The sequence below is a fragment of the Dendropsophus ebraccatus genome, chromosome 6 (genome assembly GCF_027789765.1).
Source record: "Dendropsophus ebraccatus isolate aDenEbr1 chromosome 6, aDenEbr1.pat, whole genome shotgun sequence".
NCBI lineage: Eukaryota > Metazoa > Chordata > Amphibia > Anura > Hylidae > Dendropsophus > Dendropsophus ebraccatus.
Genome location: NC_091459.1, coordinates 59042706 through 59067857, shown reverse-complemented (window position 1 = coordinate 59067857; position 25152 = coordinate 59042706). Strand labels below are relative to the sequence as shown.

The 25152-nt window shown below is 40.7% G+C and overlaps 1 protein-coding gene across 10 annotated transcripts in view; it reads left to right on the top strand.

Moving 5' to 3' along the window:
* AIG1 (androgen induced 1) overlaps window positions 1-25152 on the top strand; it is a 200334-nt gene that overhangs the window by 56790 nt on the left and 118392 nt on the right. For 8 of the 10 annotated variants that reach the window (XR_011363510.1, XR_011363508.1, XR_011363509.1 and 5 more), the window contains exon 2: window positions 19147-19302. Coding sequence is in view for 5 of the 10 variants with exons in the window: in XM_069973774.1 (XP_069829875.1) it covers window positions 19147-19302 (156 nt within the window). In the remaining 5 variants the exon portion in view is untranslated. Of the gene's footprint in view, window positions 1-19146; window positions 19303-25152 lie in introns of those variants that run through there. The other 2 variants (XR_011363514.1, XR_011363511.1) reach the window with 1 other exon arrangement.

The window sequence follows — 25152 nt, the reverse complement described above, 5'->3', positions numbered from 1 at the left end:
ATGCTCTTCTCCATGATAGAGAAGAAAAATTTCAAAGGGTTTGGCAGCCCTGGATTTCTTATGTATCATCCTCTATGTAGAGTTGTCAGCCTTGGATTCCCCTGCTGATGTACGGGCCTGGGCGGTGCAAGGGCTTTATACTACCTCCTTTCCCCTCTCTCCCCTAGTCTCTTTTCCTCACTCACATTCTCCGTCTTTTCTCTCTTCTTCTTTTCTGTTTCTCTTCTTTTGCTACTCTGGCCCCGGTCCCACCGGATGTTGGTCTCCGGGGTCTCTGTCCAGTTGAAGTTGGCAGACATTGGTTGAGTCTGCCCATTATGGTGGCCACTTGACTATGGAGTGGAAATAAGTCATGTATGGTTCGCCTTATATAGAAATAATGACAGACACCATTCCGATCTGTTCGATGTTTTATTTGATGTTTGTTTATACATTGCCGAATATGGGCAACTTTGTAAATTCAATGTTCTTATATGTGCAATTGTTTGCGGAAAAACTAAAAATTGAATAAAACTTTTTGGAAAACAAAATAAGATATGCATTTTTCTAAGCAGAAAAAAACTTAATTTTTGTTTTGCACTAGGCACAGACTTTAATAAGTGTGTTCCTGAGTTACTAACTATACTACACTAGTTAATACGCTACACTGCAAAAAAAATTTCTACAGGTAACAAATATAAACAATTAAAATCAAATCCCTACTATGTTGCCATATATGTATGTAACTTATAAAAATAGAGGCTGTACTGCTAAATTTACCAAAATTTGGGAACTATGGTGTTTCCCTTCTACCAATCACTCTCCTAACCAATGCATGAGCCAATGTGTGAGAATGCTTGCATCTTTCTTTATTTATGAGCCAATCTGTACGTGATGATCATTATATAACATCCATATGTTTCTACAGAGATTAGTTTCTACAAGGATGGGAGTTGGGATGTCCATACTTTACTTGCCTTAAATCTATTTTGTGGTTTCCAGCAGACTGTTCAGGAATTTTTTAATGTATGTATGTCACCTTTAGTTTATTGTTTGTACAATTGAACATGTATGCTTTGTTTAATATTGGGTGTACATACTTCAATAAACCAAGTTTAAAAAAAAATCCCACATGCAATACAGCTAATGTTAAAGGGACAATAAATGGGAATTACAATGAAAGGAAGGTGTCTAAAAGAAAAGCAAAACAAATCCAAAAAGATTCCTTAAATATATAAATACAATAAAGCATGTAGGACCCCTAAATAATAGTGATGGGTAGTTGATCACTGGGGATCAAGAGAAGGCAGAGCTACTGAATAGGTTCTTTAGCTTTGCTTATACAAAAGAACAAGGAGGAGCTGATGGTGGGTGGGACCAGTTCTGGTAATGTACTGAACTAACCTAAATATCAAAGCTCCAGGACCTGATGGATTACACCCAAGGGCTCTTAGAGAACTGAATTCTGTAAGCTCTTTACCCTTGTATGTAATATTCAGAGATTCTGTGTTTAAAATTGCTCTATTACTATCCTTATAACGCTTTTATTTTTTTTCGTCTTTGGGGCTGTGTCAGTTTTTGCGCCATGATCTGTACTTTTGTATCGGTACCTAGATTGCATATATGCAAATTTTCAATCACTTTTTATTACAATTTCTGGATTTGATGCAACCAAAAATGTGTAAATTTGCACTTTGGATTTTTTTTGCGCTTATGCTGTTTACCATGCGCAATCAGGGATGTGATCATTTAATAGTTCGGGCAATAACGCACGCGGTGATACCAAATATGTTTGTTTATTTATTTTTATTTTTTAAATGGGAAAAGGGGGGTGATTTGGACTTTTATTAGGGGAAGGGATTTTTTATTAATAAAAAAAACTCCCTGGGGGACTTCTTTATAAACTGCATTGATCTCTCATAGAGATAGCAGCCGGGAGCGGTGATGTTCAGAACAAGGTCCCATCAGGACCCCTCTCTAAACCCCCCTCCCACCTCCATGACTCCATGTACGAGGTATATCATGAGACACAGAGGGGTTAAATAACATTTTCTGGTACTTGAGTACCTTTTTCGGTATATGTCTATGTTCACACAATGCTTTTTAAGGTGAAAATACAACTGTAAGTAAAGAGTATGATAATTATTTACAGCCATATTTTTGCCTCAAAAAACATTGTGTAAACATGGTCTATAAATGGCCTGTACAAAAAATATGGTGAAAAACCCCATCAAAAGCAGCTGCAGCGGAGTCGGGCAGGTAAGTATATAGTACTTACTGGCAGCAACATAATCCCTTTAAGGCTTTGTTCAGGCACATGAAAATAAATTTTAAAAAATGGGGGTTTAATTTTGAGGCACAAATACAGCTGTATTTTCATTGTAATAATAGAAAATTAACTATTAGTGCAAACAATGTATAGAATCATCATAATTTGTGACCATGAAAATAATAAACATGTTCATTATTTGCTACCTGCTGTTTGTTTTCACCTGTGCACACATTATTTTATTTTCACTCAACATTATGGTTGTATTTTGTTATTATCTTGCAGTGTGTCACAATAGCCTCATGTGTATGTAGGAATATTGAATCACATTCCCTCCTCTTTATCCAATCATCTAACTTCTCCCCACCTTGGTTGAACTTGATGGACCTGTGTTTTTTTTTTTTTTTTTCAAGTGTACTAACTGTAACTATGAGGGGAAACAATGAAGCTGTTGTAACTGCTGGTATCATAAGAATAAGACCTTATTCAGCATCTACACAAATCTCTACAGAGGTTTAAAGTTCAGTACAAGCGTAGTGTTCAGGATTGTTGTTCAATAATAATCATCCTATATTAACCAGTCTTGCATCTTGCTGTTTCTCTGTGATGCGACTTTCTTGACCACAACAAAACATTAAGCTATTGAGATGTAAACCGCAGGGCAATTAAGAAATACTTCCTACACTTACATCCCCCGCAGAATGCAAATGGAAATTAGGTAATTTTTATGCCCTTGTATTTCTGAGTGGGTTGTATGCTTCTGTTGGGAGAAGGTAATCCAGGTACTGTATGTCATGCCCAGATGGAACGCTTGCAGTGTTCATGGCAGTGACAGCTGTGTGTGGGAAGCATGACTTCAACTATGCAGAGAAGATGGAGGGGGAAGCTTGTTTACAGCAGTACTGCCTGGAAAGTTGAAAGGAGAAAATCATTTTATTCAGCATGAGAGATAAACATTTAGCTTCCTGTTCTGATTGCGTTTAAAGTCTTACTTGTAAGGATATTCATGCTGTCTTTGTCTTAGCCCATGCAGTCCTTTTTAGAGGAGTCACAATAAACCATGTATTATTTCAAGTTATTTTTTTCTTTGGTATATGGACAAGTATCTGGAAATATAATGGGTTATGAAGAATCAGGAACAATAAGGCTATGTTCGCACAGTATGTATTGCTGTTTTTTTTCTTTTTATTATTGAGTTTGATTGAACTCTTAAAAAACTGATTTGAATTCCTATACAGTAAAATTTTGCAAGAGTAGTTTTAGGCTAGGTTCACTGACAGAAAAATAGAAGCTTAAAAAAAGGTAATTTTGAGTAAAAAATTAAGCAATGTGTAAGCAGAGCAAAAGGAGGTGGTAAATCATGAGCATGTTCATTATTTGAACAGTTGTACTCGATTACAGACGTTCTGTAATGGCTTGAGAGCCTTTCAGCCATTTTTTGTCTGAGACAATTTTCTTAAGGCAGGAAATACAGGCCCAAAAGCTCATTTAATTATATGGTTTTCTACTACATTATGGGATTAAATATATGTAAATTATGGTGGTTCATAACTGTCTGTAACTATACAATGGTGTCAAAAAGAGACTTTTTGGGTAAGCAGGGTGTTGTACTAACCAGAAATTTGTAACCCATTTACGGCCATAATCCCACGGAAACACCCTTGGTGTTTTTGAAAGATTTAATGCTGTGAGCTTCTAGCTGTGATATCCGCTGCGATACTAATTAACATTAAAGTCTATGGCACTCCATTCTCGCGGCAGATTTTCATTCCACTGTGAGAATAGAGTGCCATAGCAATGTAAAAGTTAACGTGTACCTGACATTTCAAAAAACTTTTGACATGTCATAGAGACATAAATTGAAAAATGCTGCAGCAAACTGCAAGTGTCAGGACTCGCAGAACATACTCACTCCAGCATACATACAATAAAAAGAATTGATGTAAAGCTTTTTTTTCTTTTTGAATAAAAAATGTATTAACAAACCATTAAATCAAACAGAATGTGCCAACTCGCCCTGTTAAGGTAAACCCCAAGAAAGATGGACCCTATATTTAGCTAAAGGCCTCTCTCAGACTTTAAGTCTACAAAACTGGGCATACAGGATCAACTAAATTTTGTGTAAAACATCCACAGGAGCAGGGTGGAGTGCACAGCTTAAAGAAGGTAGCCACACCCCCAACATGTGACTCTAAAAGCAAATAAATAGCCAGCACTCCACTAACACTTGTTCACACTGCAGTTTGCACGCTGCCGTGGCTAACATACAGACAAAAATAGAAAAATGCTGCTGCAAACTCCAAGTGTCCTAATATTTGCAGTTTGCAACAGCATTTTTCCATTTTTGTCTGTATGTTAGCCACAACAGCGTGCAAACTGCACAGTGTAAACAAGTGTTGGTGGAGTGCTGGCTATTCGTTTATCTCATAGAGACATGTCAAAAGTTTTTATTTGTCCAAGTCTGAGTGTTCAGACCTGTACCAATCAAAGGAATGAGCGGTTAGATGACGGTGCTGCAGTCCTGCTCTGTGTAAGAAAAAAGGAGTCAGGCTCTATAGACTCACATTATGAGCGGTACTTTTTTATTTTTAATATAGAGCAGGAGTGGGCCACGCTGCAGCATGTCCCCTCCCACCCCTTGGTCCGGGTCTCTCTCTTTGGAGACCCGGACCAATCCAAACTATGGTCAAAACAGTGGGACATTGCAGTCATTGGCTGAGAGGGCCGTGACTGAGCGGGGGACCAAGAGACACTGCCAGAGGGAACCAAGGGAGCACAAACAGGTAAGAACGGCTTCTTTATTGTTTTCTACTAGTGGCACTATATCTTTACTTTTACACCTCTTTGGTACTCTATAGAACTAAAATCTGATGCAAGAGGGGAGTGCCATAGACTTCAATGCGAATCAGTGTTGCAGCGGAACACTGTGATACAATACGTATGAAATTTGACACTAGAGGGAACAATAGGAGCTAATCCTCACCTGTAGACTTTCTCTATTGTGTGGTGTTTTAATTTTATTTTCTTACAGGCTTAGTAGTGGAAGCTGTCTGATAGATGGCATCCATTACTAAGTCGGGGTCTAGTGTTAGCCAGTGTAAAAAGGTTAAGACAAACCCCCCAATATTACCCCGGTACCCAGTGCACCAGTGTTACTGGGAAGAGCCGGGTACCAATAGTCCCAGAGCGTCAAAATCGGCACTCCTGGACGCGGCAGTAGCAGGCTAGTTTTATTAGGCTGGGGACAGCAAAAAAAATGGCCCTTCCCACCCTGGCACTACTAGGCTGCTGCTGTTTGTTTTTTAAACCTGGCTGCTTAGGAAAATGGGGGGAACCCTCTGTGTTTTTTTAATAAATAAATATATAATTTGCAAAAATTTTGTACTGGTGCAAAAAAAACCTCTTCTTTTGATGGCAACCTGTTAGGGAAGGTCCGAACCGAGTTCGGTTTGGGTTCGTACGAACCCGAACCCTCGGTAATGATTCCCGCTGTCTGCCCGCTCCGTGCAGCGAGCGGATCCAGCGGGAGGACCGCCTGGAAAACTGGGATACAGCAACGGAGCGGGCAGACAGCAGGAATCTGCTGCCGAGCATTCAGATTCATACGAACCCGAACCTCGGCAGGTTCGAACCATCCCTACAACCTGTGTTGGTCTGCAGTCTGCAGCACTGTCTTTTGGTGTTGCTGCAGTAGAAGGAGTTTTGTGGCTTCTACACTAATAAATGGAGCTGTTACTTAGAGCTCTTAGGCGACCTTCCGAGCATGGGCAGGATTGTAGGATGCTTTGGGCCTTGACTGTGAGATGACCAAAGAGGATTCCTTGCTCTGATTGGATCACTGTGTCTCCCAGTGACCTGATAATACAGGGACATAGAAAGCTGCCTGCCAAATTTGTGTTGTTTCCGTTAGGTAATGAGCTATGCGAGTTTTTTGGATTCCTTACCATCTCTAACAGCTCCAACCAGGACTTTGATCTGAAGATAGGTGCCACTCCCACATCTAGGGGTTACTTATGGCATATGCTGTGGATATGCATAAAGTGTCCCAGATGGGTATACCCTTTAAAGCAGCACCCTGTGTAATAGTGTCAAGGGGTATAATGCTGTACATTAAAATTATGAATACAAAATGGCCTTTGTTTTCAGAAACACGCACCCCCCCCCCCCCCCCATAATCTTGCCTCACCTGTAACTTTCTCAGAGTGAAAGACAGTCTACAAAGGACTTGGAGAGAAGGAAGATCAGGAGAAAGAAGCATTTTGAAACCATGTTTGCATGTTTGAAACCATACATTATAAAGTTTTTTTATATTCGCTTGTAATCTGTGCAAAGTTTATTGAACAGTGCTTATTTAGGCTATGTTCACACTACGTAAAAGTACTTTTTGTGGTGCGCAACATAACCTTATCTGATATGGGATCCCGGCCGGAGCGTATACACATCGTACGGCCGGGATCCCATACGGGGCCGCAAATAGCTGACATGTCAGTTTTCTGCGGCTGGAATTTAGTGAATTCCGGCCGCAGAAAGCCCTGTCAGTTCACACAGTGAAGCGAACAGCTCCGGCCGCTTGCTTCACTGTGTGCTATGGGAAGCTCTGGGTGGGCGCGCGCTGATGCGCCCGCAAAGATCATCCGGACGGTACTTAAGTACCGGCCGAGATGATCCGGCCAGAGACCGGCCGTTCCGTGACCCGGCCGGAGTCACGGAATGGTCGGTCTCTTACGTAGTGTGAACATAGCCTTAAGGTGTATCTATAATCCTCCCCTACAGATTTGTAATTTATTACTGTTAAAACTGTCTTCCAGTACTTATCAGCTGCTGTATGACCTGTGGGAAATGGTATTCTTTCCAGCCTGACACTGCTCTCTGCTGCCACCTCTGTCCATGACAGAAACTGTCCAGAACAGAAGAGGTTTTCTATATAAATTTACTGCTGCTCTGGGCAGTTCCTGTCATGGACAGAGGTGGCAGCAGAGAGCCCTGTGTCAGACTGGAAAGAATACATCATGTCCTGCAAGACATACAGCAGCTGGTAAGTACTGGAAGAGTTTTTTAATAGAATTAATAGAAATAAATTACAAATCTCTGGCACCAGTTGATTTTAAATTTTTCTCTTCAATAAATGCTGTACAGACTTACCTCTGCCCTTTATGTATTTATTTTTGTGAAAACATTTTTATTGCTGCACTAACCGTGTCAAAGAGGTGAGGCCTAAAGCTCCCATGCTCTAGGCCTGCTATGCCTCACTGTTCTTCCTGCCCACCTCTATTTTTCTATTACAATCAGTGTTAATTAAGGTAAAATTAGTTTTACTTGATTGTATGGGAAGAGGAGGATTATCAGTAATACATAGCCACTACTTTCAGCCCTCTCGGCCCCCGCATTGTTTCAGAAATCACTAAATGCTCTTATACAAATTACCTGCACAAGAGCATTTAGGGCGTTGCTTTGGGCCATAGAGCATCGCTGCGGCCCAACAAGCTCGCCGTCCCGTCCCTATGCATATTCATAACTGCATAGTGGGGTATATCCACAGCGGCTGTGAAGGGAAGCAGGCCCGGGCACCGGACTGACAGCTGACAGCCTCCCACCCCCAGGGCACCCCTCCCCCGCAAATGAAGCCGCCACCTCCTCCTTCACTACTGCCATCAGGCGCTGCTTGCGGGACCTCAGGACGTCAGTCATGTGCCCTCTTGGCTTGTCTGGGTTCTGTGCACTGGGGGCCTGCCCCCACTGGGGCTTCTGACAGTCGCTGCTCCTGGAGTTATGAGCCCGGACAGAAGATCAGCCCCCTGGACCCGCCCCCTGGCAGAGCACATGGCCGGACGCAAGGAGGGGGCGACTGCAGTGGCCGCAACTACAGCCGCTCTGTGTAACTGTGTAACGCCGGGCACTACCAGACACTGTATCCGGGCTTACAACTCCAGGAGCAGCGACTGTCAGAAGCCCCAGTGGGGGCACAGAACCCGGACAAGCCAGGAGGGCATGGTGGGCACATGACTGACACCCTGAGGTCCCGCAAGCAGCGGCTTATAGCAGCAGTGGAGGAAGAGGTGTCGGCGCTCGGAGCGGGTGAACTGTACTGCTTCATCTGCCAGGGAGGGGTGCCCCGGGGGAGGGCGGTTTGGCTGCCAGTCCGGTGCCCGGCCCTGCTTCCCTGCACAGCCGCAGTGTATACAGCCCAATATGCAGTTATGAATAAGCATATTGGCTGCTGGAAATTGGCTGCTGGAAAAATAGCAAGCACATGGTGGTTTACCAGTTTTGTGTAGAAACACCTAAATAGTTTAGTGGTAAACATTTTTAACCTTCCGGATGTTGCAGAAAGTAACTTCATCCGTTAAAATAAATCAAATATGTTAATTAAATTACATATATCATACAGTTCCAATATCCTTTTACGCTCATTAGTTTAGGAAATACATGAGGATAAAGTGAAGTATAATTGGAAAAATTACTAAAGTGTTCATTAATACAGGACCTAGTTAGCCTGAAGTATGTTGAGACATCCCAGCTGACTTACTGTAGATGCTATTTCTTTTCCTACATGGGAATCAACTGATTGGGAAGTTCTTTGCAACTTAGAGAAGTATGATGTTTTATAAAAGGGGCTTTTAATAAGTAGATAACATTGTCTCAGCAAGAGACCCTAGTAGGAACTCACTCGGTTGCTGATACAGATTTTCTATAGAAACAATACTAGTTTTGGGGTTTATAAAAAGATTAATTGGGATACAGGGCAAAACTGACCCCCTTCGGCCTCCTTATGCTTCGGATAGAGACAGCATTTGTTTATGTCATCTATGTGGCTACATAATACACAGTGCAGCCAGCACCTACTGTACACTGCTCTGTTCTTTTCCTTTCAGGTAAGCAGCAGTCAAGGTGTGCTTAGATGTACTGTATGTCAGGAGTGTGCAGTGTGTGTGCTCCTATTCGTGTATTTTAATTTGTGTGCCAGCCTGTGTGACATGAAATGACTTATGCATATTAATTAGGTAGCTGCTGCAGTATATTTTAAAGTTTTATTGACGGTATTTGTACAGCCTGTTGGGCATTATAACTATAGTGCACTAACCAGCCAATCACAGCACATTAAAGTTTCTCTTAAAGTGGACTCCCTAGGGCTGCCTCTTCAGCCATCATTTTCATGTGCATGTGTATTTATAAAGTGTGCTTAAGTGTACTTTGGTTTGTCATTGTTTATGTGTACTACATGGCCTCCTTTTTCATGTGCTTTAGCAGATTTGTCCTTCTAAGAGGTTATCCAAAGATTTAAAATTATCATCACTCCACATTCAGGCTGTGTTCACACACTGTATAACAATATGTTGCTACGTTGTTAAACTGGCCAAACACTGACCGGTGTTTATATGTTCCTATGTCTGCCAGAGCTCTGACAGCCGCAGGAACATTTTAGTAAGCATTGATTTCCATAAACACCACGGATTCATGTGTGCACAGAAGATTAATAATTGTGGAACAGCGGCCATTATTAATTGACATGCTAATGTTTTTTGCACGGCTGAAACGAACAAAGGCCGTAGTGTGCATGGAACGGGTGGCATTGAATTGACTTCACTGTAATGCCGCCCAGGCTAAAAAGAACGGCCAATGTTTTAATTGAAAACAGCGGCTGTTCTTTTAAAAAATAATGCATTTCATGAATATACCCTCAGTCTGTATAGGACTTCTGAACCATTCAGCTTTGTTCTCAAGTTCTAGAGAGTCAGTAGAGCAGTGGCCAAGCATGTGTGTTTCAGCGCCATTAACCCCATAATGTTTGTTCATTTTTTTGCATATTTTTATTTGTATTTTATTTTATCTGTATGATATCTTTGTAGATAGGAATTTTCGCTCGCTTTTTAAAAAAATTTTCTGATTATGTGAGAAAAAATCTGCAATGCTTGCAATTTTTCCTCTTTTTGTTTGAGTGAATAATATTGTTATATCTTACTAGATCGGACAGTTACGCATGCTTTAATACATTTGTTTATTTATTTGTATCATTGTTTCACTGTGTTTCAGGTTTGTATCAGTGGGGTCCGTGTGCTTAGACCCTATGCCAACCGCTAGAATGAAGGGCCAAAAGCACTTTGCAGTGCTCTTATTGGTGAAGTATCAGTGGATGTAATTATAATGGAGCCTATGCAACGTCCGATAATCGCGTCTACCAGAAGTTTCATAGGGCTTCATTATAGTTCTCTCTTCTGCAACAATAGTAGTGAGACCCTAAACGAAGGGTGAGAGCACGTGTTGCTAAACGTATCTGCCCCTTCATTCTAGCTATCGACAGGTTTCTCAGTACTCAGACCCTCACCGATAAAAACTTATGACATGTTGCTATGACATTACAGAAGTTTGTTTAGGGTGCGTTCACACCTACAAAATCAGCTGCAGATCCTGTAGGTGTGAACGCATCATAAAGTGTAAATATCAATTTAAAAAACTTCTGAAATGTCATGGCATTATGTCATAGGTTTGTACCAGTGGGGTTTCAGGTGCTGAGGACTCCCACCCATTGCTAGAATGAAGAAGGGGCAGACGCACTCAGCAGTGCGTGCTTTGCTCCTTCATCTTCCCTCTCACTGCTAATAAGAGTCGTCTACAGAATTAAAGTGAAGGCAGTAACATATACTGCAAGTTTCATAGGCTCCAATTACAATGCAGAGAAGAAGGGGCAAAGGTCATGCTGATGGGAGCATCTGCCCCTTCATTTTAGCAATCAGCGGGGGTCTTAGCACCTGGACCCTGTCAGAAGTTTGTTTAAATGATAGGTACACTTTAAGAAGAAGAGATTACAGGAAGAAATCTAAAATTCAAGATGGTGTCTGTATAGAGACAGCTAGGATACCATATTTTAAGGACTATATACATAAAAGTATATAGGATATACATAAAAGTTGTCCAGAACTCAATAGAATATAAACGTTCTGCTGGATTCATTGATCTTACCTATTAGCCAAACAGCTTTTTGTGCTCTTTAGAGGAAGAGAATAGCACTGGGTCAGCAAAATGGAGAGCATTCCTCTTCTGGCCATGGATGCTGCTGCCCTTCCTATTCTGATGACAGATCTGCTATATATTGTGACATTATGGCTACACATTTTTATATTCTTTGAATGACTGACATTATGTTTGTCCTCTATTGGTATCTCTGTAGTAAGTAAGAGACAGTGATGTCACAAATGTTCAGGCTCCTGCTTTCTTAGATTAAACAATACAGGATAGTCACTGGAGCAGCATTAAACAGTATTTACTGCTGTCTTGGTAACTATTCTTGGCCCTACCGATATATATGTATATTTCCTGTTTCACTTAATATTGTATACTTTGTCATATTAGACTGCAAACAAATATATGGGAGGTATGGCAAATCTATAACTTAGAAAATAGCAACACGTGAAAACAAAATTATGAGTTATTAATAGTAGTAACCTCCTGAGATTGTAAATGGATGTGTAACTCATCATCAAATTAACTCCAGGTATAAAGAGAATGAATGTACAGTATATTACAGTGTAGGGAAAAATTATTGGTGTAGATTATTATATTAATACAAATTAATATGGAAATTAATGTTTTTAGGCAGAATATAAGCAAGCAACGTGAGCCCCCTCTGTACCTTGCCAATGCTATCAGAATTTGTGGACTTCGGCTGTTAGCTGCCAGGACCTGATAGTTTTAGCCAGCTAATTAACCATTTAAATGGCTTTTAGAAGCCATCCCTGGTGGTCTGTGGCTGGATCAGCTTCTCACTTAAGTGAGAATATTTATTTGTTACTTTAGGGAAAGGTTACCGATACCTACAGTAATTATGTGTGAGTTTAGAATTTCGCGGAAAGCAGTTACTGCCCTAATACAAGATACATATTGCTGTTCTCCAATGTTCTGTACACATTTGCCTTACAGGTATTTGCTTAACAAAGATAATTACAGCAGTGTTTGCATTAACATAAATACTCATTTTAATGCAAACAGGTGAGTGAGTCTCTCCTAAAAGTCTTTCTATGTGGACATATAAATAACCTTTATATATAAGCACAAGTATCACTTAAAGGGGTATTACCAAGATTACTTTGGTTGCCCAGTGTGTTCTATCAGTAAATTAATTAAACTTTGCAAATACATTCCTCTTTCTTTTTTTTTTATATTTCAACTTCTTTATTTTCTTTTTTTCCAAAACAACAATTCATACCATAATAAAAGACAGTATTAACATTGCCATATGCCCAACCATTCACTTCCCATCCCTCCCCACCACCACCTTACCCACATACAAACAACATAAACAAACATTTCTCCCTCAATCCCTCCCCTCCTCTAGTCAACCCCCTCATATATTTTAATACATTTCTTCCAGTTTGCAAAGGCTGGAGCATCCGGCCACAACCATTGTCTCACAATAACAAGTCTGGCAAGGAACAAAAGCCTAAGTATACTCATTTTCCCTCCTTCTCATTTTCAACTTGGAGGTATCCCCTAAGATTGCCAATGTAGGTTCACGCTCAAAATTAACCCCCACCGTCTTTACTATATGTTCACATACCTGTTCCCAAAATTCCCTTATATTGTCACAAAACCACAACACGTGCCCTATACCAGTTCCCATCTCCCCACATCGCGGGCATCTACTATCCTTCCATTTCTTGATTCTAAAAAGGAACCTAGGGGTATAGTATAGCTGATGCACAATGTTGAACTGAACCATTCTATGACAACCCCCCTTAGATACCATTTTTATATTCCTAACTATTCCTTCCCATTGAGAGTCTTCAAGTCCCCCTACCTCATTTTCCCATTTTTGCTTACTGTTTTCCCCAATATCCTGTTCAACCATAAGGAGACCATATATTGTTGCAATTACCTTCCTCCCAATTGTTCCTTCTCGTAGTTTCTTTATTAATAGAGGGGGCTTATAGATAGTTTTGTTGTTTTTCTTAAGACCTTCTTTCAGTATCATGGAACACCTTTGATATTCAAGTCAATATCTCTCCTCAATCTTAAACTCCATTTTAACTTCATCCCAGCTTTTAATCTCATTCCTCTTTCTTAAATGTTCCATTGACCAAAATTCTAAGCGTTATAAGGATCAGAATAAAGCAATTTTAAACACATTTAGGTTTTCTTTTTAAATGGTTTACATTTTTTAAAAGAAGTAAAATAAAATTAGTTATATAAATTGAACATTGTTGTAATCACACTGACTTGAGGAACATACATAATTTGTTAATTTTACCACAGGGTAAACGGCATAAAGATGACCTCCCCCCCTCCCCTCCTTCCCCCAATGAAAAAATATATACTTTTCACTGCGCAAATATTTTTTTTTTGCTTTCACTCCTTATCTCAGCTTGTTTTTCCTTTTTCCATTCATAGGTTATGTTCCCAATACATGATTTTTTTTTTGTACTTTTTGACGGATGACGGTCATCAAAAAGATGGCCGATATTTCCTAATGACAGCTGTCTATAATTAACATTATCATTTTAGACACCCGCCATTAGCAAATATCAAGCGTCTTCTTGATGGCTGTTGGCAATGACAGCCGAATAATCCTGTAGTGTGAACCCTATGGGGCCACCAAACATTTCCAAGTGTTCAGCCAGGAAACATTTGGCAGCCCCGTGGAGAAGGAATGGAGCACAGGCCACACAGACACAGTAAGCACTTTATTCATTCTGGGAATGATTATCTCCTTTATTCCGAGATTAGTGTGGGTCCTAGTAGTTTAACTTCCACTCTCAGATCTAGGGCTGTGCGATATGGGCAAAAAAAATTAAATCAGAATTTTTTTAAATTATTGATGATTCTCAATTAAAATCTGGTTCCAGCAAGGAACTTTCTTCCAGCTACAGCTTTGGGACCAGCTGGACTCCTTGTTCCTCCGATATTGGGATGACTGATTAATTGTCCAGCCCTACTAAGACCCTTTTGAGGTAAAATCTTACAAAAAGACACTGCGATCCCAGAGAAATAAACTGAATTTTTTGGGATTAAGGCAATATAATATTATTAAGAGGAGTAAGGGCGCAAGTGAAAGCTAGCTATGGGAAAGGTCAAAAGAAAAAAATTCCTGTTTCAGGGTGGGCTCACACATAACGGAATTGTAGCAGATTACATACTCGCAGTCAGTGGAGTTTTCATGTAAACTGGGCGGAATGTCAGGATGCCGGGAGCCACAGAAGCAAACCAGAACATAGATGGGTAAAGTATTTACCTGGCCCGCGTGCCCGCCTGGTTAAGGGGGCGGTGTTTACATACACGCAGCAGGATGAAAATTCCACTGAGTATGTAAACCTATTCAAACTGACACTACGGGAATCACAGCGGATTACACTGCCAACTCATGTAAGCCTTAGCGCTAGGCCCACCCAATACTGTCCTGCCTACTTGCTGGTCTTGTGCTAGGCTTCAAGCGGCAACAGTCCCTATGCTGAGTAAGTAAAAAATGGAACAGGACAAGATGGACAAAGACAATAAAAAATGGTCAGGCAGATACAAGCCAAAGCTGTGATACCAGAGCGGTACAAAAACAGCAGGTAAAAACAGAGGTCATAAGGACAGGCAAACAGGTCAGAATACCAAATAATCCAATAAAATATAAACGCTAGCTATAGCTACAAGAGACTGTTATAAGGAAGTTCCTAGAGCACAAGTGAACTTCTTATATGATGTCTGGTTCCGAGTCCAGAAAGTGATTGGTCCAGCCCTCTGACATCCAGACCACACAGAACACAGACTGGCAGTGGAGAAGGCAACAGTCTATTATGACTGTAAAATATGGCTTCTCAATTCCAGACCTCATGGCCCAACAAGTCATGTTTTATGGATTACCTTAGTATTTCACAGGTGATATAATTCTACTTATCAGGTGCATTAGGTATTATCACAGGTGATATAATTATACTCATCAGGTATTATCACATGTGTTCTATGTTTGAGATATCCTCAACACATGACCTGTTGGTGGGCCATGATGACTGGAATTGAGAAGCACTGGTATAAACTATCTGCAGCACAGGCTAGCAGAAGAACCCAGACAGGTGTGGTGAAAACCTGTCAATCACCACACAGCATGTAACATAGGACTCAGTTCGGAATGTTGAAAAGGAAACATATAAATCAGGCACTGAATCATGGCAAAAAGCGCAGTCTCTGCAGTACTTTACGTGCAGATGACTGTTGAGGTCTGAAGAGGCACGGAGATTACATAAAGTTAGTCTCATACAGTTCTTACCAATTCTTTCTTTGGACATCAATATCTACTAGAAAGTAGTGATGAAAACCTTCTTTGTCTACAGTCTGTTCCTCAAAATTAACAAGGTGAAGCCATATAAAGCCAGATTGTTCCTGATCAGGAATCCAAATGGAAAACACAAAACCATCAAAAACTTTAAGAGCCTTTACAGTTTTGTGAAAATAAAGACTGTGGAATCTGCAGTAAAACAGCAAGGACAGTGGTGATGGCAACTGTGAATCCGTGAACCTAAAACCAATTTTTTTAAAGTATAGAGGTGCCTTGGATTAAGAGCATAAGTCGTTCCGGGACAATGCTCGTAGTCCAAATCACTTTTAAACCAAAGCAAATTTTCCCATTAGAAATCATTAATGCAAACAATTGGTTCCACACCCCAAAAATAATGATTTGTTATTCTGAATAACATGTACAACAAATGTGACAAACATTTAGAGAGCTGGATATGTTATATTATAAGTTACTGTACAGTATAGCAATAAGCATGTGGAGTATAATGTATAGTAAGTACATAAGCATTAAAAAAAAAAACAGCACAAATTTGTAGATACAGGATGGAACTGCAGATCCCTATAATGTAGTAGAGTAGAACAACAGGCTAGAATACAGAAGCAGGGCTGCTGTCAGTGGTCTGTGTGGTCACATGACAGCAATGGGAGAGGGATGTGTTCATCATGGACCAATCAGAAAGGGGGAATCACAGAGCTGTTCAGGAGTACGGTGACAGAAACCTTTCTATACAGCAGTGTGAATGGCTGAGTATAAGTGCAGGCACATTATAGCAGTAGTGTGTATAGCTGAGTGTAAGTGCAGGCACATTATAGCAGGAATGGATAGGATGGGAAACACAAGGGATGACAGTGACTGCAGGAAGGAATGAGCAGGGTATAGAGTGAGCATAGTATATCAGCATTCTCTGTCCGGGGAGAGAGGGGTTACAGCTATAGAAAGATTACCTCACAGTCCTGTCCCCTGATGCAAGCCCCTGTCTTAAGTGGATCTGCTATGATTTGGAAGGGGAGACATTCGGGGTCAGAGTACAGGGCTGTAGACCAGGCTACCACCTAGTACAGGGAGCTCTTAAACTAAAGCAATGCTCTTAAACCAAGTTAAAATTAAAAAAAAACTGTGAGCTCTTGTAAAAAATGCTGTCAATCCAAATTACTCTGTATTTAAAATTTTCATTTTCAGATGTATTTATATTGGTTAAATCCACACCATCAGATCTGCAATAGATTATGTACTGTATCTGGACTTTCACTTAAATGAATGCTTTATTTTATTTATTTTATAGTGTTTTTATTTGGCAAAAAAGACAAATGCATCATTCATGCTGCGGTTTTAATGATTTCAGTTAATTATAAATGTTAATGAAAACTAAATTAGATCATTCCTCAGGGGTTGGAAAGGTTTAATAATTTACAAAAGGTTTGACTAAAAGCATGATCATAAACTATTAACCCCTTTTTTGACTGCCCTATATTAAAGGAGAAGTCCAGCAAAAATTTTTATTAAAGAATTGCTTTGCCCCCCAGAAGTTATACAAATACCAATATACACTTATTACGGGAAAAGCTTTTAAAATGCTTTTTTCCCTGCACTTACTACTGCATCAAGGCTTCACTTCCTGGATAAAATGGTGATGTCACGACCCGACTCCCAGTGCTGTGAGGGCTGTGGCTGCTGGAGAGGATGATGGCAGAGGGACACTGAGGGACACAGGGCACTGGAGGGACACTGAGCATCCCTCTGCCATCATCCTCTCCAGCAGTCACAGCCCGCACCGCTCTGGGAGTCGGGTTGTGACATGTGAAGTGAAACCTTGATGCAGTAGTAAGTGCCGTGAAAAAAGCACTTTATGTGTATTTCCGGAAATAAGTCTATATTGGTAATTTGAATAACTTTTGGGGGGCAAAACAATACTTAAATAAAATTTTTCTCCTTTAATTAATAAGCTATTCAGGGGCATGGTTGTATGGAGAGGGCTCAGGAGCTAAGCCTGCTCCATACACAGCAGGTGTTTACTGCTGTGACACCTGCTGCTAATGATCGGTGATTGGCACAATCGCTGATTTAACCATTTAACAATGATTTAACAATTTAAATGCCTCAACCAATAGTGACTGCATTATTCAGATGTCCAAAAGAAAGGTTGAATCTCCCCCCCCCCCCACAATGTGTTTGCGGGGTGCCAGTCAGTCACTTCTGCAGCCAGAGGTCTTCATTTACCCTCTGTGGCTGCCAAAGTGTCTGTTAATAGAGTCTGGTTTAGCCATAATGTCATTGATCCTGCACTGTAAGGACCGTGTTAGATGACCTGATGCCTCCTGTATGTGAGCAATGATCTATCAACTCGATAATCATTTAGCAAGGGCTGCACAGACATAGTTGACAATGTCCATGCAGCTCTAGCCCTTAAATGTGTCACTCTCTCCTCATTTGGTAAAACTTTTGACATGACAAATAACAGCAATGTTTCGACCTTACTGATACATAATGACAGACGACATGAAGTGGTGATTGTTACTTTGATTTATGTAAAATAAAGATACATATTTTCGTCTTTATTTGTTTGGTGTGCCAGTGAGTACATATGACAGGCCTTTCCTTTTCGTTTTGTTGGTACTATTCATATTCCTGTCATCTTCTAAGCACCCTGTAAACTTGGCGGTGCATAGTCCACATATTTTCGTCATATTCTACATCTCAAACAATTTATTGAATCTAAAGCCAACACTAGGGTTGGGTATCCCCTAATAAAAGTGTCAGCTTCTCAATAACTGGTCATGTGCATCTATTACAGCTGACAACGACATATCCTGCTGTTCACAAGTCGCCTTACTGTCTTCTAAAGCATGGAATCCCATGGCATCTTCTTGAAGGCCGCCCTCAGGTCATTGAGGTTCTGGGGTGCAGAGTTACGAGCCTCTACACAGCGACTATGGGTTTTCTATAGGATTCAGGTCTAAAGAAAATGCAGGCCAGTCTGTGCGAGGTCCCCAGTCTCCAGCAGCCATTCCCTAATGGTGGGACCTTGATGAGCTGGAGCATTGTCATACATGAAGATGAAGTTAGGTTGTGTTGTTCATGCAGAGGCACAATAACTGGATTGCTGATGTTCTTCAAGTAGTGTGGGCTTGTCACTGTACCAGTCACATAGTGTAGGGCAGGTCTGTATTGAATGTATTGACACCTGCCCTGCACACTGTAACACCACCACCAGGCACCTCCTGACAAGCTCAGCAAGTTATGCAAAAAGTACTGAAACACTGAACAGTTGGACATGTGCATTCAAAAGTTTAGAGAAGGTCACATCAAACTCACAAGGTTAGAAAACATTTTAAATTCATCCTCAAATTTTACCCACAAGCCAAATATCCCAAACTTAGAAGTATATATTTAAATACTAAACTTAACTGTATTTGTCATTTCATAAAGATTAAAAAGAGCACCAATGCACATGCTCAACCATTAAGTCAGGGGACTTCATACCCCCATGCTCATGATTATTGGTGGTCCCAAGAATGGGGCCTTAAACTATCCTGTTTTGTTGGTTTTAATAGTGTACCTGTATACTGTTTCTTCATAACCATTTTACTTCACTTTGTTAAATCTGCCTTTGACATTTCGTTTATAGGTTATCCAGGCTGTCTTTTTTGGCATTTGTGTTCTGTCTGACCTGTCCTGTCTTCTAACAAAAGGCAGTGACAATCAAGAACAAGAGCGGCAGCTGAAAAAGCTCATCTCCCTCCGGGACTGGATGATGGCTGTCTTAGCATTCCCCGTAGGAGTTGTAAGTACTGTTTACTGGTTAAATAAATAGTAAATATGGGATTATTAATTTTGTAGCTCTATATATGTACATATAATCATACCTTTAATATAAAAGAGAAGTTTTAGACCAACAAAGCACTGTATTTTGGTTACACGTAAATGGAATTTAACAGCATTTTTTTAACCCAAAATACATACTTAATCTATTATTTATTATTAGGCCAGGTTCAGACTATGTAACTGTGCGGCTTTATTTGCGGCTGTAATTGTGCGGCGGTATTTTTGGTGGTTCATGCGTACGCTGGAAAGTATAGGATATACGGCTGCACAGTGCACACTATGTATGAATCTACGGCCCGATCGTAAAAAATGAACAAGACCATTGTTTGCGGCTGGACATGCGGCCGAGGATTGACAGGCGGTCCGTACGGAGTACTTCAAAAATAGCCGGCAATGATGCCGAATGCCGATGCCTCTAATAGTTAATATATTAAATTAATAAAACACATTTTCTTTGTAATAAAGTCCCTTTCGTTGGTCAATAATTTAATTCTAACGAATCCATCATTTGGCAATTAAATATACTGTTAAAATAAATAGATATATAAATAAATGTATATTTATATATATATTTATTTTTTGACAGTATATTTAATTGCACAATGATGGATTCGTTAGAATTAAATTATTGACCAACGAAACTGAATTTATTTCATCGAAAATGTGTTTTATTAATTAAATATTAATTAGTACAGGAAGCTCCATAAGCCGTTAATTCATATGCCGGCAATAGAGCTTTCTGTACTAATCATCACTTTACTTTAATGAAAACATCAAATGTTTCTTCTAATTATGTTATCACAATAGCATTATTAGAAGAAACATTTAGAATTATATGTGCGCTCAGCTGATTGGCTGATCGGCTGAGCGCACATATAAAGAGCCGGTCCGCAGAACAGTGACTTCATTGTGCTGCGGACCAGCGAAGAGGACACATCGGGGTGAGTATAGAGCTCTCCCCACCCCCTCCCCAGCACTGCACCCCTCCCAGCAAGGAAGAGGGGGTCAGTTAACCCCTTCCTTGCTGGGATGGGTGCAGTCTGACATCAGTCTGGCCCCCAAGGGGTTAAGGGGGATGCAATACATCCTCCCTTAACCCCTTGGGGCCCAGACTGTAAGCAGCGATCTGTAAAGATGCTGCATACTGTAAGGTGCACAACACCGCTCACAATGATGGGTGTTGTGCTCCTGTTTGTGTGTTTTTTGTGTGTTTCTCCCTTTTTGTTTTTCAGATATCGGTATCCTGTGGATTACGTCGGATTCCGTGGACTGCGCCGATGACCAGCGTTTTTTTAATGTTTTTTTTTAATAAAATGGTCAATGTTTTTTTTTTAATTATTTATTTATTTATTTAAAAAAAAAAAACCGCATAGGGTCCCCCCTATTTTTATAACCAGCCGGGTTAAAAACCAAACGACAGCAGCCTGGTAACACCAGGGTGGGAAGAGCCATTGGTTTAGGCCCTCCCCAGCCTAAATCTTACCAGCCTGCTGCCACCCGGTCCAGGAGCGCCAATTTTGACGCTCCGGGACCACTGGCACCCGGATCTTCCCAGTACCCCTGGTGGCATTGGGTACTGGGGTAATAATAGGGGGTTAGTGTTAGCCATTTTATACCGGCTAACACTAGGCCCCAACTTAGTAATGGATTCCGTCTATTAGACGGCTTCCACTACTAAGTCTATAAAGTAAAGAAATAAAGACAAGACACAAGTTAAAAAAAAATTTTATTCAAATAAAAACACCCCCACACCCCTCATTGACCATTTTATAAAAAAAAAACATTAAAAAAACGCTGGTCATCGACGTAGTCCACGGAATCCGACGTAATCCACAGGATACCGATATCTGAAAAACAAAAAGGGAGAAACACACAAAAAACACACAAACAGCGGTGTTGTGCACCTTACAGTATGCAGCATCTTTACAGATTGCTGCTTACAGTCTGGTCCCCAAGGGGTTAAGGGAGGATGTATTGCATCCCCCTTAACCCCTTGGGGGCCAGACTGATGTCAGACTGCACCCATCCCAGCAAGGAAGGGGTTAACTGACCCCCCCCTTCCTTGCTGGGAGGGGTGCAGTGCTGGGGAGGGGGTGGGGAGAGCTCTATACTCACCCCGATGTGTCCTCTTCGCTGGTCCGCAGCACAATGAAGTCACTGTGCTGCGGACCGGCTCATTATATGTGCGCTGAGCCGATCAGCCAATCAGCTGAGCGCACATATAATTCTAAATGTTTCTTCTAATAATGCTATTGTGATAACATAATTAGAAGAAACATTTGATGTTTTCATTAAAGTAAAGTGATGATTAGTACAGAATGCTCTTTTGCCGGCAATATGAATTAACGGCTTATGGAGCTTCCTGTACTAATTAATATTTAATTAATAAAACACATTTTCGATGAAATAAATTCAGTTTCGTTGGTCAATAATTTAATTCTAACGAATCCATCATTGTGCAATTAAATATACTGTCAAAAAATAAATATATATATAAATATACATTTATTTATATATCTATTTATTTTAACAGTATATTTAATTGCAAAATGATGGATTAGTTTAAATTTAATTATTGAACAACGAAAGGCACTTTATTACAACGAAAATGTGTTTTATTATTTTAATAGATTAACCATGAGAGACATCGGCATTAGTGCAGAGGATCGCAAACCCCGGTAATAGCAATTCATGTAAACTGTGTTCCCTGCTTTCCCAGATGCATCCAGAGGTGTTTGCATCACTTTCTTAAGATTTTATTTGTTATTTTTAGTTGAACCAGATTTCCAAGTAAATGACCGTATGTTTTGAGCCGCATGTCTATTTTTTCCCACGGCCGTAGTTTCATCCGCACATTTACAGCCGCATAAAAAATACAGCCGCACAGTTACATAGTGTGAACCTAGCCTTAAAGCGTAACTGTCATTTCAGGGTCATTTTTCTGAAAACATTAAATATCAACAGTACAAGCGATTTTAAGAAACTCTGTAATAGGTTTTATGTACTAAAAGAGTTTCCTTCTGTACTGAAAAAGCAATCTCCCAGCCTCCCCCCTTACATCAGAACAAGCAGGATTTTTGTCTCCATTATGTGGCTATGGAGAGGGGAGGGGCTGTTAGGAGTGACTGAGCACGGAGCAGTCCTGCACAGCACAACACCCTGCAATCTTCTCTCAGTAAGTTCATAGATAAGCACTGACCTTTCTGACACCTTAATTTAGCGTTTTAGGTGCCCAGAGAGTCTACAAACAGCTGACCTTCATGTCACCTCTTCCTGTTCCCTCATCTCCCTCAGCCCCTCCCCCCTTCATAGGCTTACAATGGAGAGAGCAGAGCCCGTCTTCACTGGCTTCTCTGTAATGAAGACGTGTTTTCCTGATAATGCACCGATAAGAAGTCAGGGGGGGGAGGCTGGGAGATTGCTTCTTGAGTACAGAAGGAGGCTTTTTTGGCTGATGAAACCTATTACAGAGTTTCTTAAAATCGCTTATACTACTGATTTCTGCAATAAAAAAAATATGACATTTACGCTTTAAAATATTAAAGGGAACCCATCAGTAGAAAAATTACTTATAAGCTTTAAAAAAAATTGAACTAGTCTGTACAACTCTGTACTTATGCCTCTCTGGGCGTGATTCCCAGCGCAGTATCTTGCTTGCGTCATATAGACGGAGGCGTGGTTACAGCAATGTACAGGCCCAGGACTTTGACTAGTTCAGCCACAGGGACTGGACCAATGCCTAGTTCAGTGAAGCATGGGAGATTATAAAAGTATGTTTGCGGGTCATAGCGGGCAGGGACTGAGGGAAGAGATATATTTTTTATATATATTTGCTGTATTTTCCCCCAAGCGATTTTCCTGCTAATTGCTTCCTTTTAATGTGAAAAAACAAGGCCTCTTTGACCTTGCTTCTTAACCCCTTTTCGCAGAAGGACGTACCCCACACCCGCTAATAACGACAGTCAAAGGCAGCTGTCAAACATGACAGCTGCATTTAAAAGTCCTCAATAGCCCCTCTCCCTGGTGTCTAGTGGCTGTATCCTCCTGCCCCCCCCACCCCCTTTTTAAAAGCAGCCAAATATAATAAAAGTTGCCTATCATTTTAATCATACCAACTTGACAAACATAGATAACAAATCAGTTGTACCATAAGATAAACGGCATAAACACAAAACCACCCCAAACTAAAAATAATGTGTTTTATTTTCAATTTCACTGCACTTATAATTTTCTTTTGTTTCACAGCATATTTTATGCAAAAATTAAGTTTGTCTTTGCAAAGTACAGTTGGTGGTGCAAAAAGTAACGGCTCATGTGGGTCTGCAGGTGAAAAAATGCAACCGCTATGGCCTTTTAAACATGAGAAGGAAAAAATGAAAATGCAAAAATGAAAAATTTGCCCGGGAGGGAAGGGGTTAAGGCTGGTTTTAGACTGTGTACACATCTATGAAAACTATGAGGGTCATGTTGATGCTGCCATAATACTGTTACATATTATGACAATAATTATGAAAATAATTACATCCAAAAACTACAATTTATAATTACAATAATTACAAATAAATAAAAATATGACAACATAACCATGTGCGGGCTTCTGAGCAAGGTGCGTAATAATAATATTTATTAGTATAATGCCAACTAATTCTGCAATGTTTTTTTTACACACACCATACAGGGGTTACATTTACACATCTACTGCCCCTTTAAGGGCTACTTTGGAACCATCCCTTTAAGAGCAAATTTGGCCCTGGCCCTTTAAAAGCGGTTTTAAAACATCGCTTTAAGCGCAACTTTAATGGCCCTATTCCACAGGAGCGATAATCGGCCGAATCGGCCCCATTCGGCCGATTTTCGCTCCGTGGAATAGAGAGAACGATCAGCCATGACAAACATATGTAACTCTGTATTTATGTCAGTGAAACAAAATCATTAACCCTTAGGCGACCCTGGACATACCCGTACGTCCAGGGACGCCTCCCCGCGTTTAGAGCGGGGCCGCGCAGCAGCCGCGCCCTGAACCGCCACGGTCCCGGGTGGCGCTCGTAGCCCGGCACCGCGGGTATTAGCGGGCACGGTCTGATCGCTGTGCCTGCTAATACAGTAATTGGATGCAGCTGTCAAAGTTAACAGCTGCATCCGATTACCGAATGCAGCTGTTCCCTGGTGTCCCGAAGGAGCGATCCACACATCCTACCCCTTCCGGGGTCAGTGCCGTTATGGCGCTGATCCCGGCTCGGCACTCGATTGCCTCCGGCTGCAGCAGCCGAAGCAATCAACGTGCCTATCTCATGGATCTGTGCTGCATATCTATGCAGCGCAGATCTCAGTGAGAGATCAGTGCACTAGGAGGGCTTCTAGTATAAGTGTAAAAGTACAAACAAAATTGTTATTATAAGTAAAAAGCCCCCTCCCCTAATAAAAGTCAGAATCACCCCCCTTTTCCCATGTTATAAATAAAAATAAACAAATAAATAAATAAACATGTTTGGTATCGCCGCGTGCGTAATCGCCCGAACTATTAATCACATTTCTGATCTCGCACGGTAAATGGCGTAAGCGCAAAAAATCCCAAAGAGCAAAATTGCACATTTTTTGGTCGCATCAAATCCAGAAAAATTGTAATAAAAAGCGATCAAAAAGTCGCATATGCGCAATCAAGGTACTGATAGAAAGAACACATCCTGGTGCAAAAAATTACACCTGACACAGCCCCATAGACCAAAGGATAAAAGCGCTATAAGCCTGGGAATGGAGCGATTTTAACCCCTTAGTGACCGCCGATACGGCTTTTTACGGCGGTCACTAA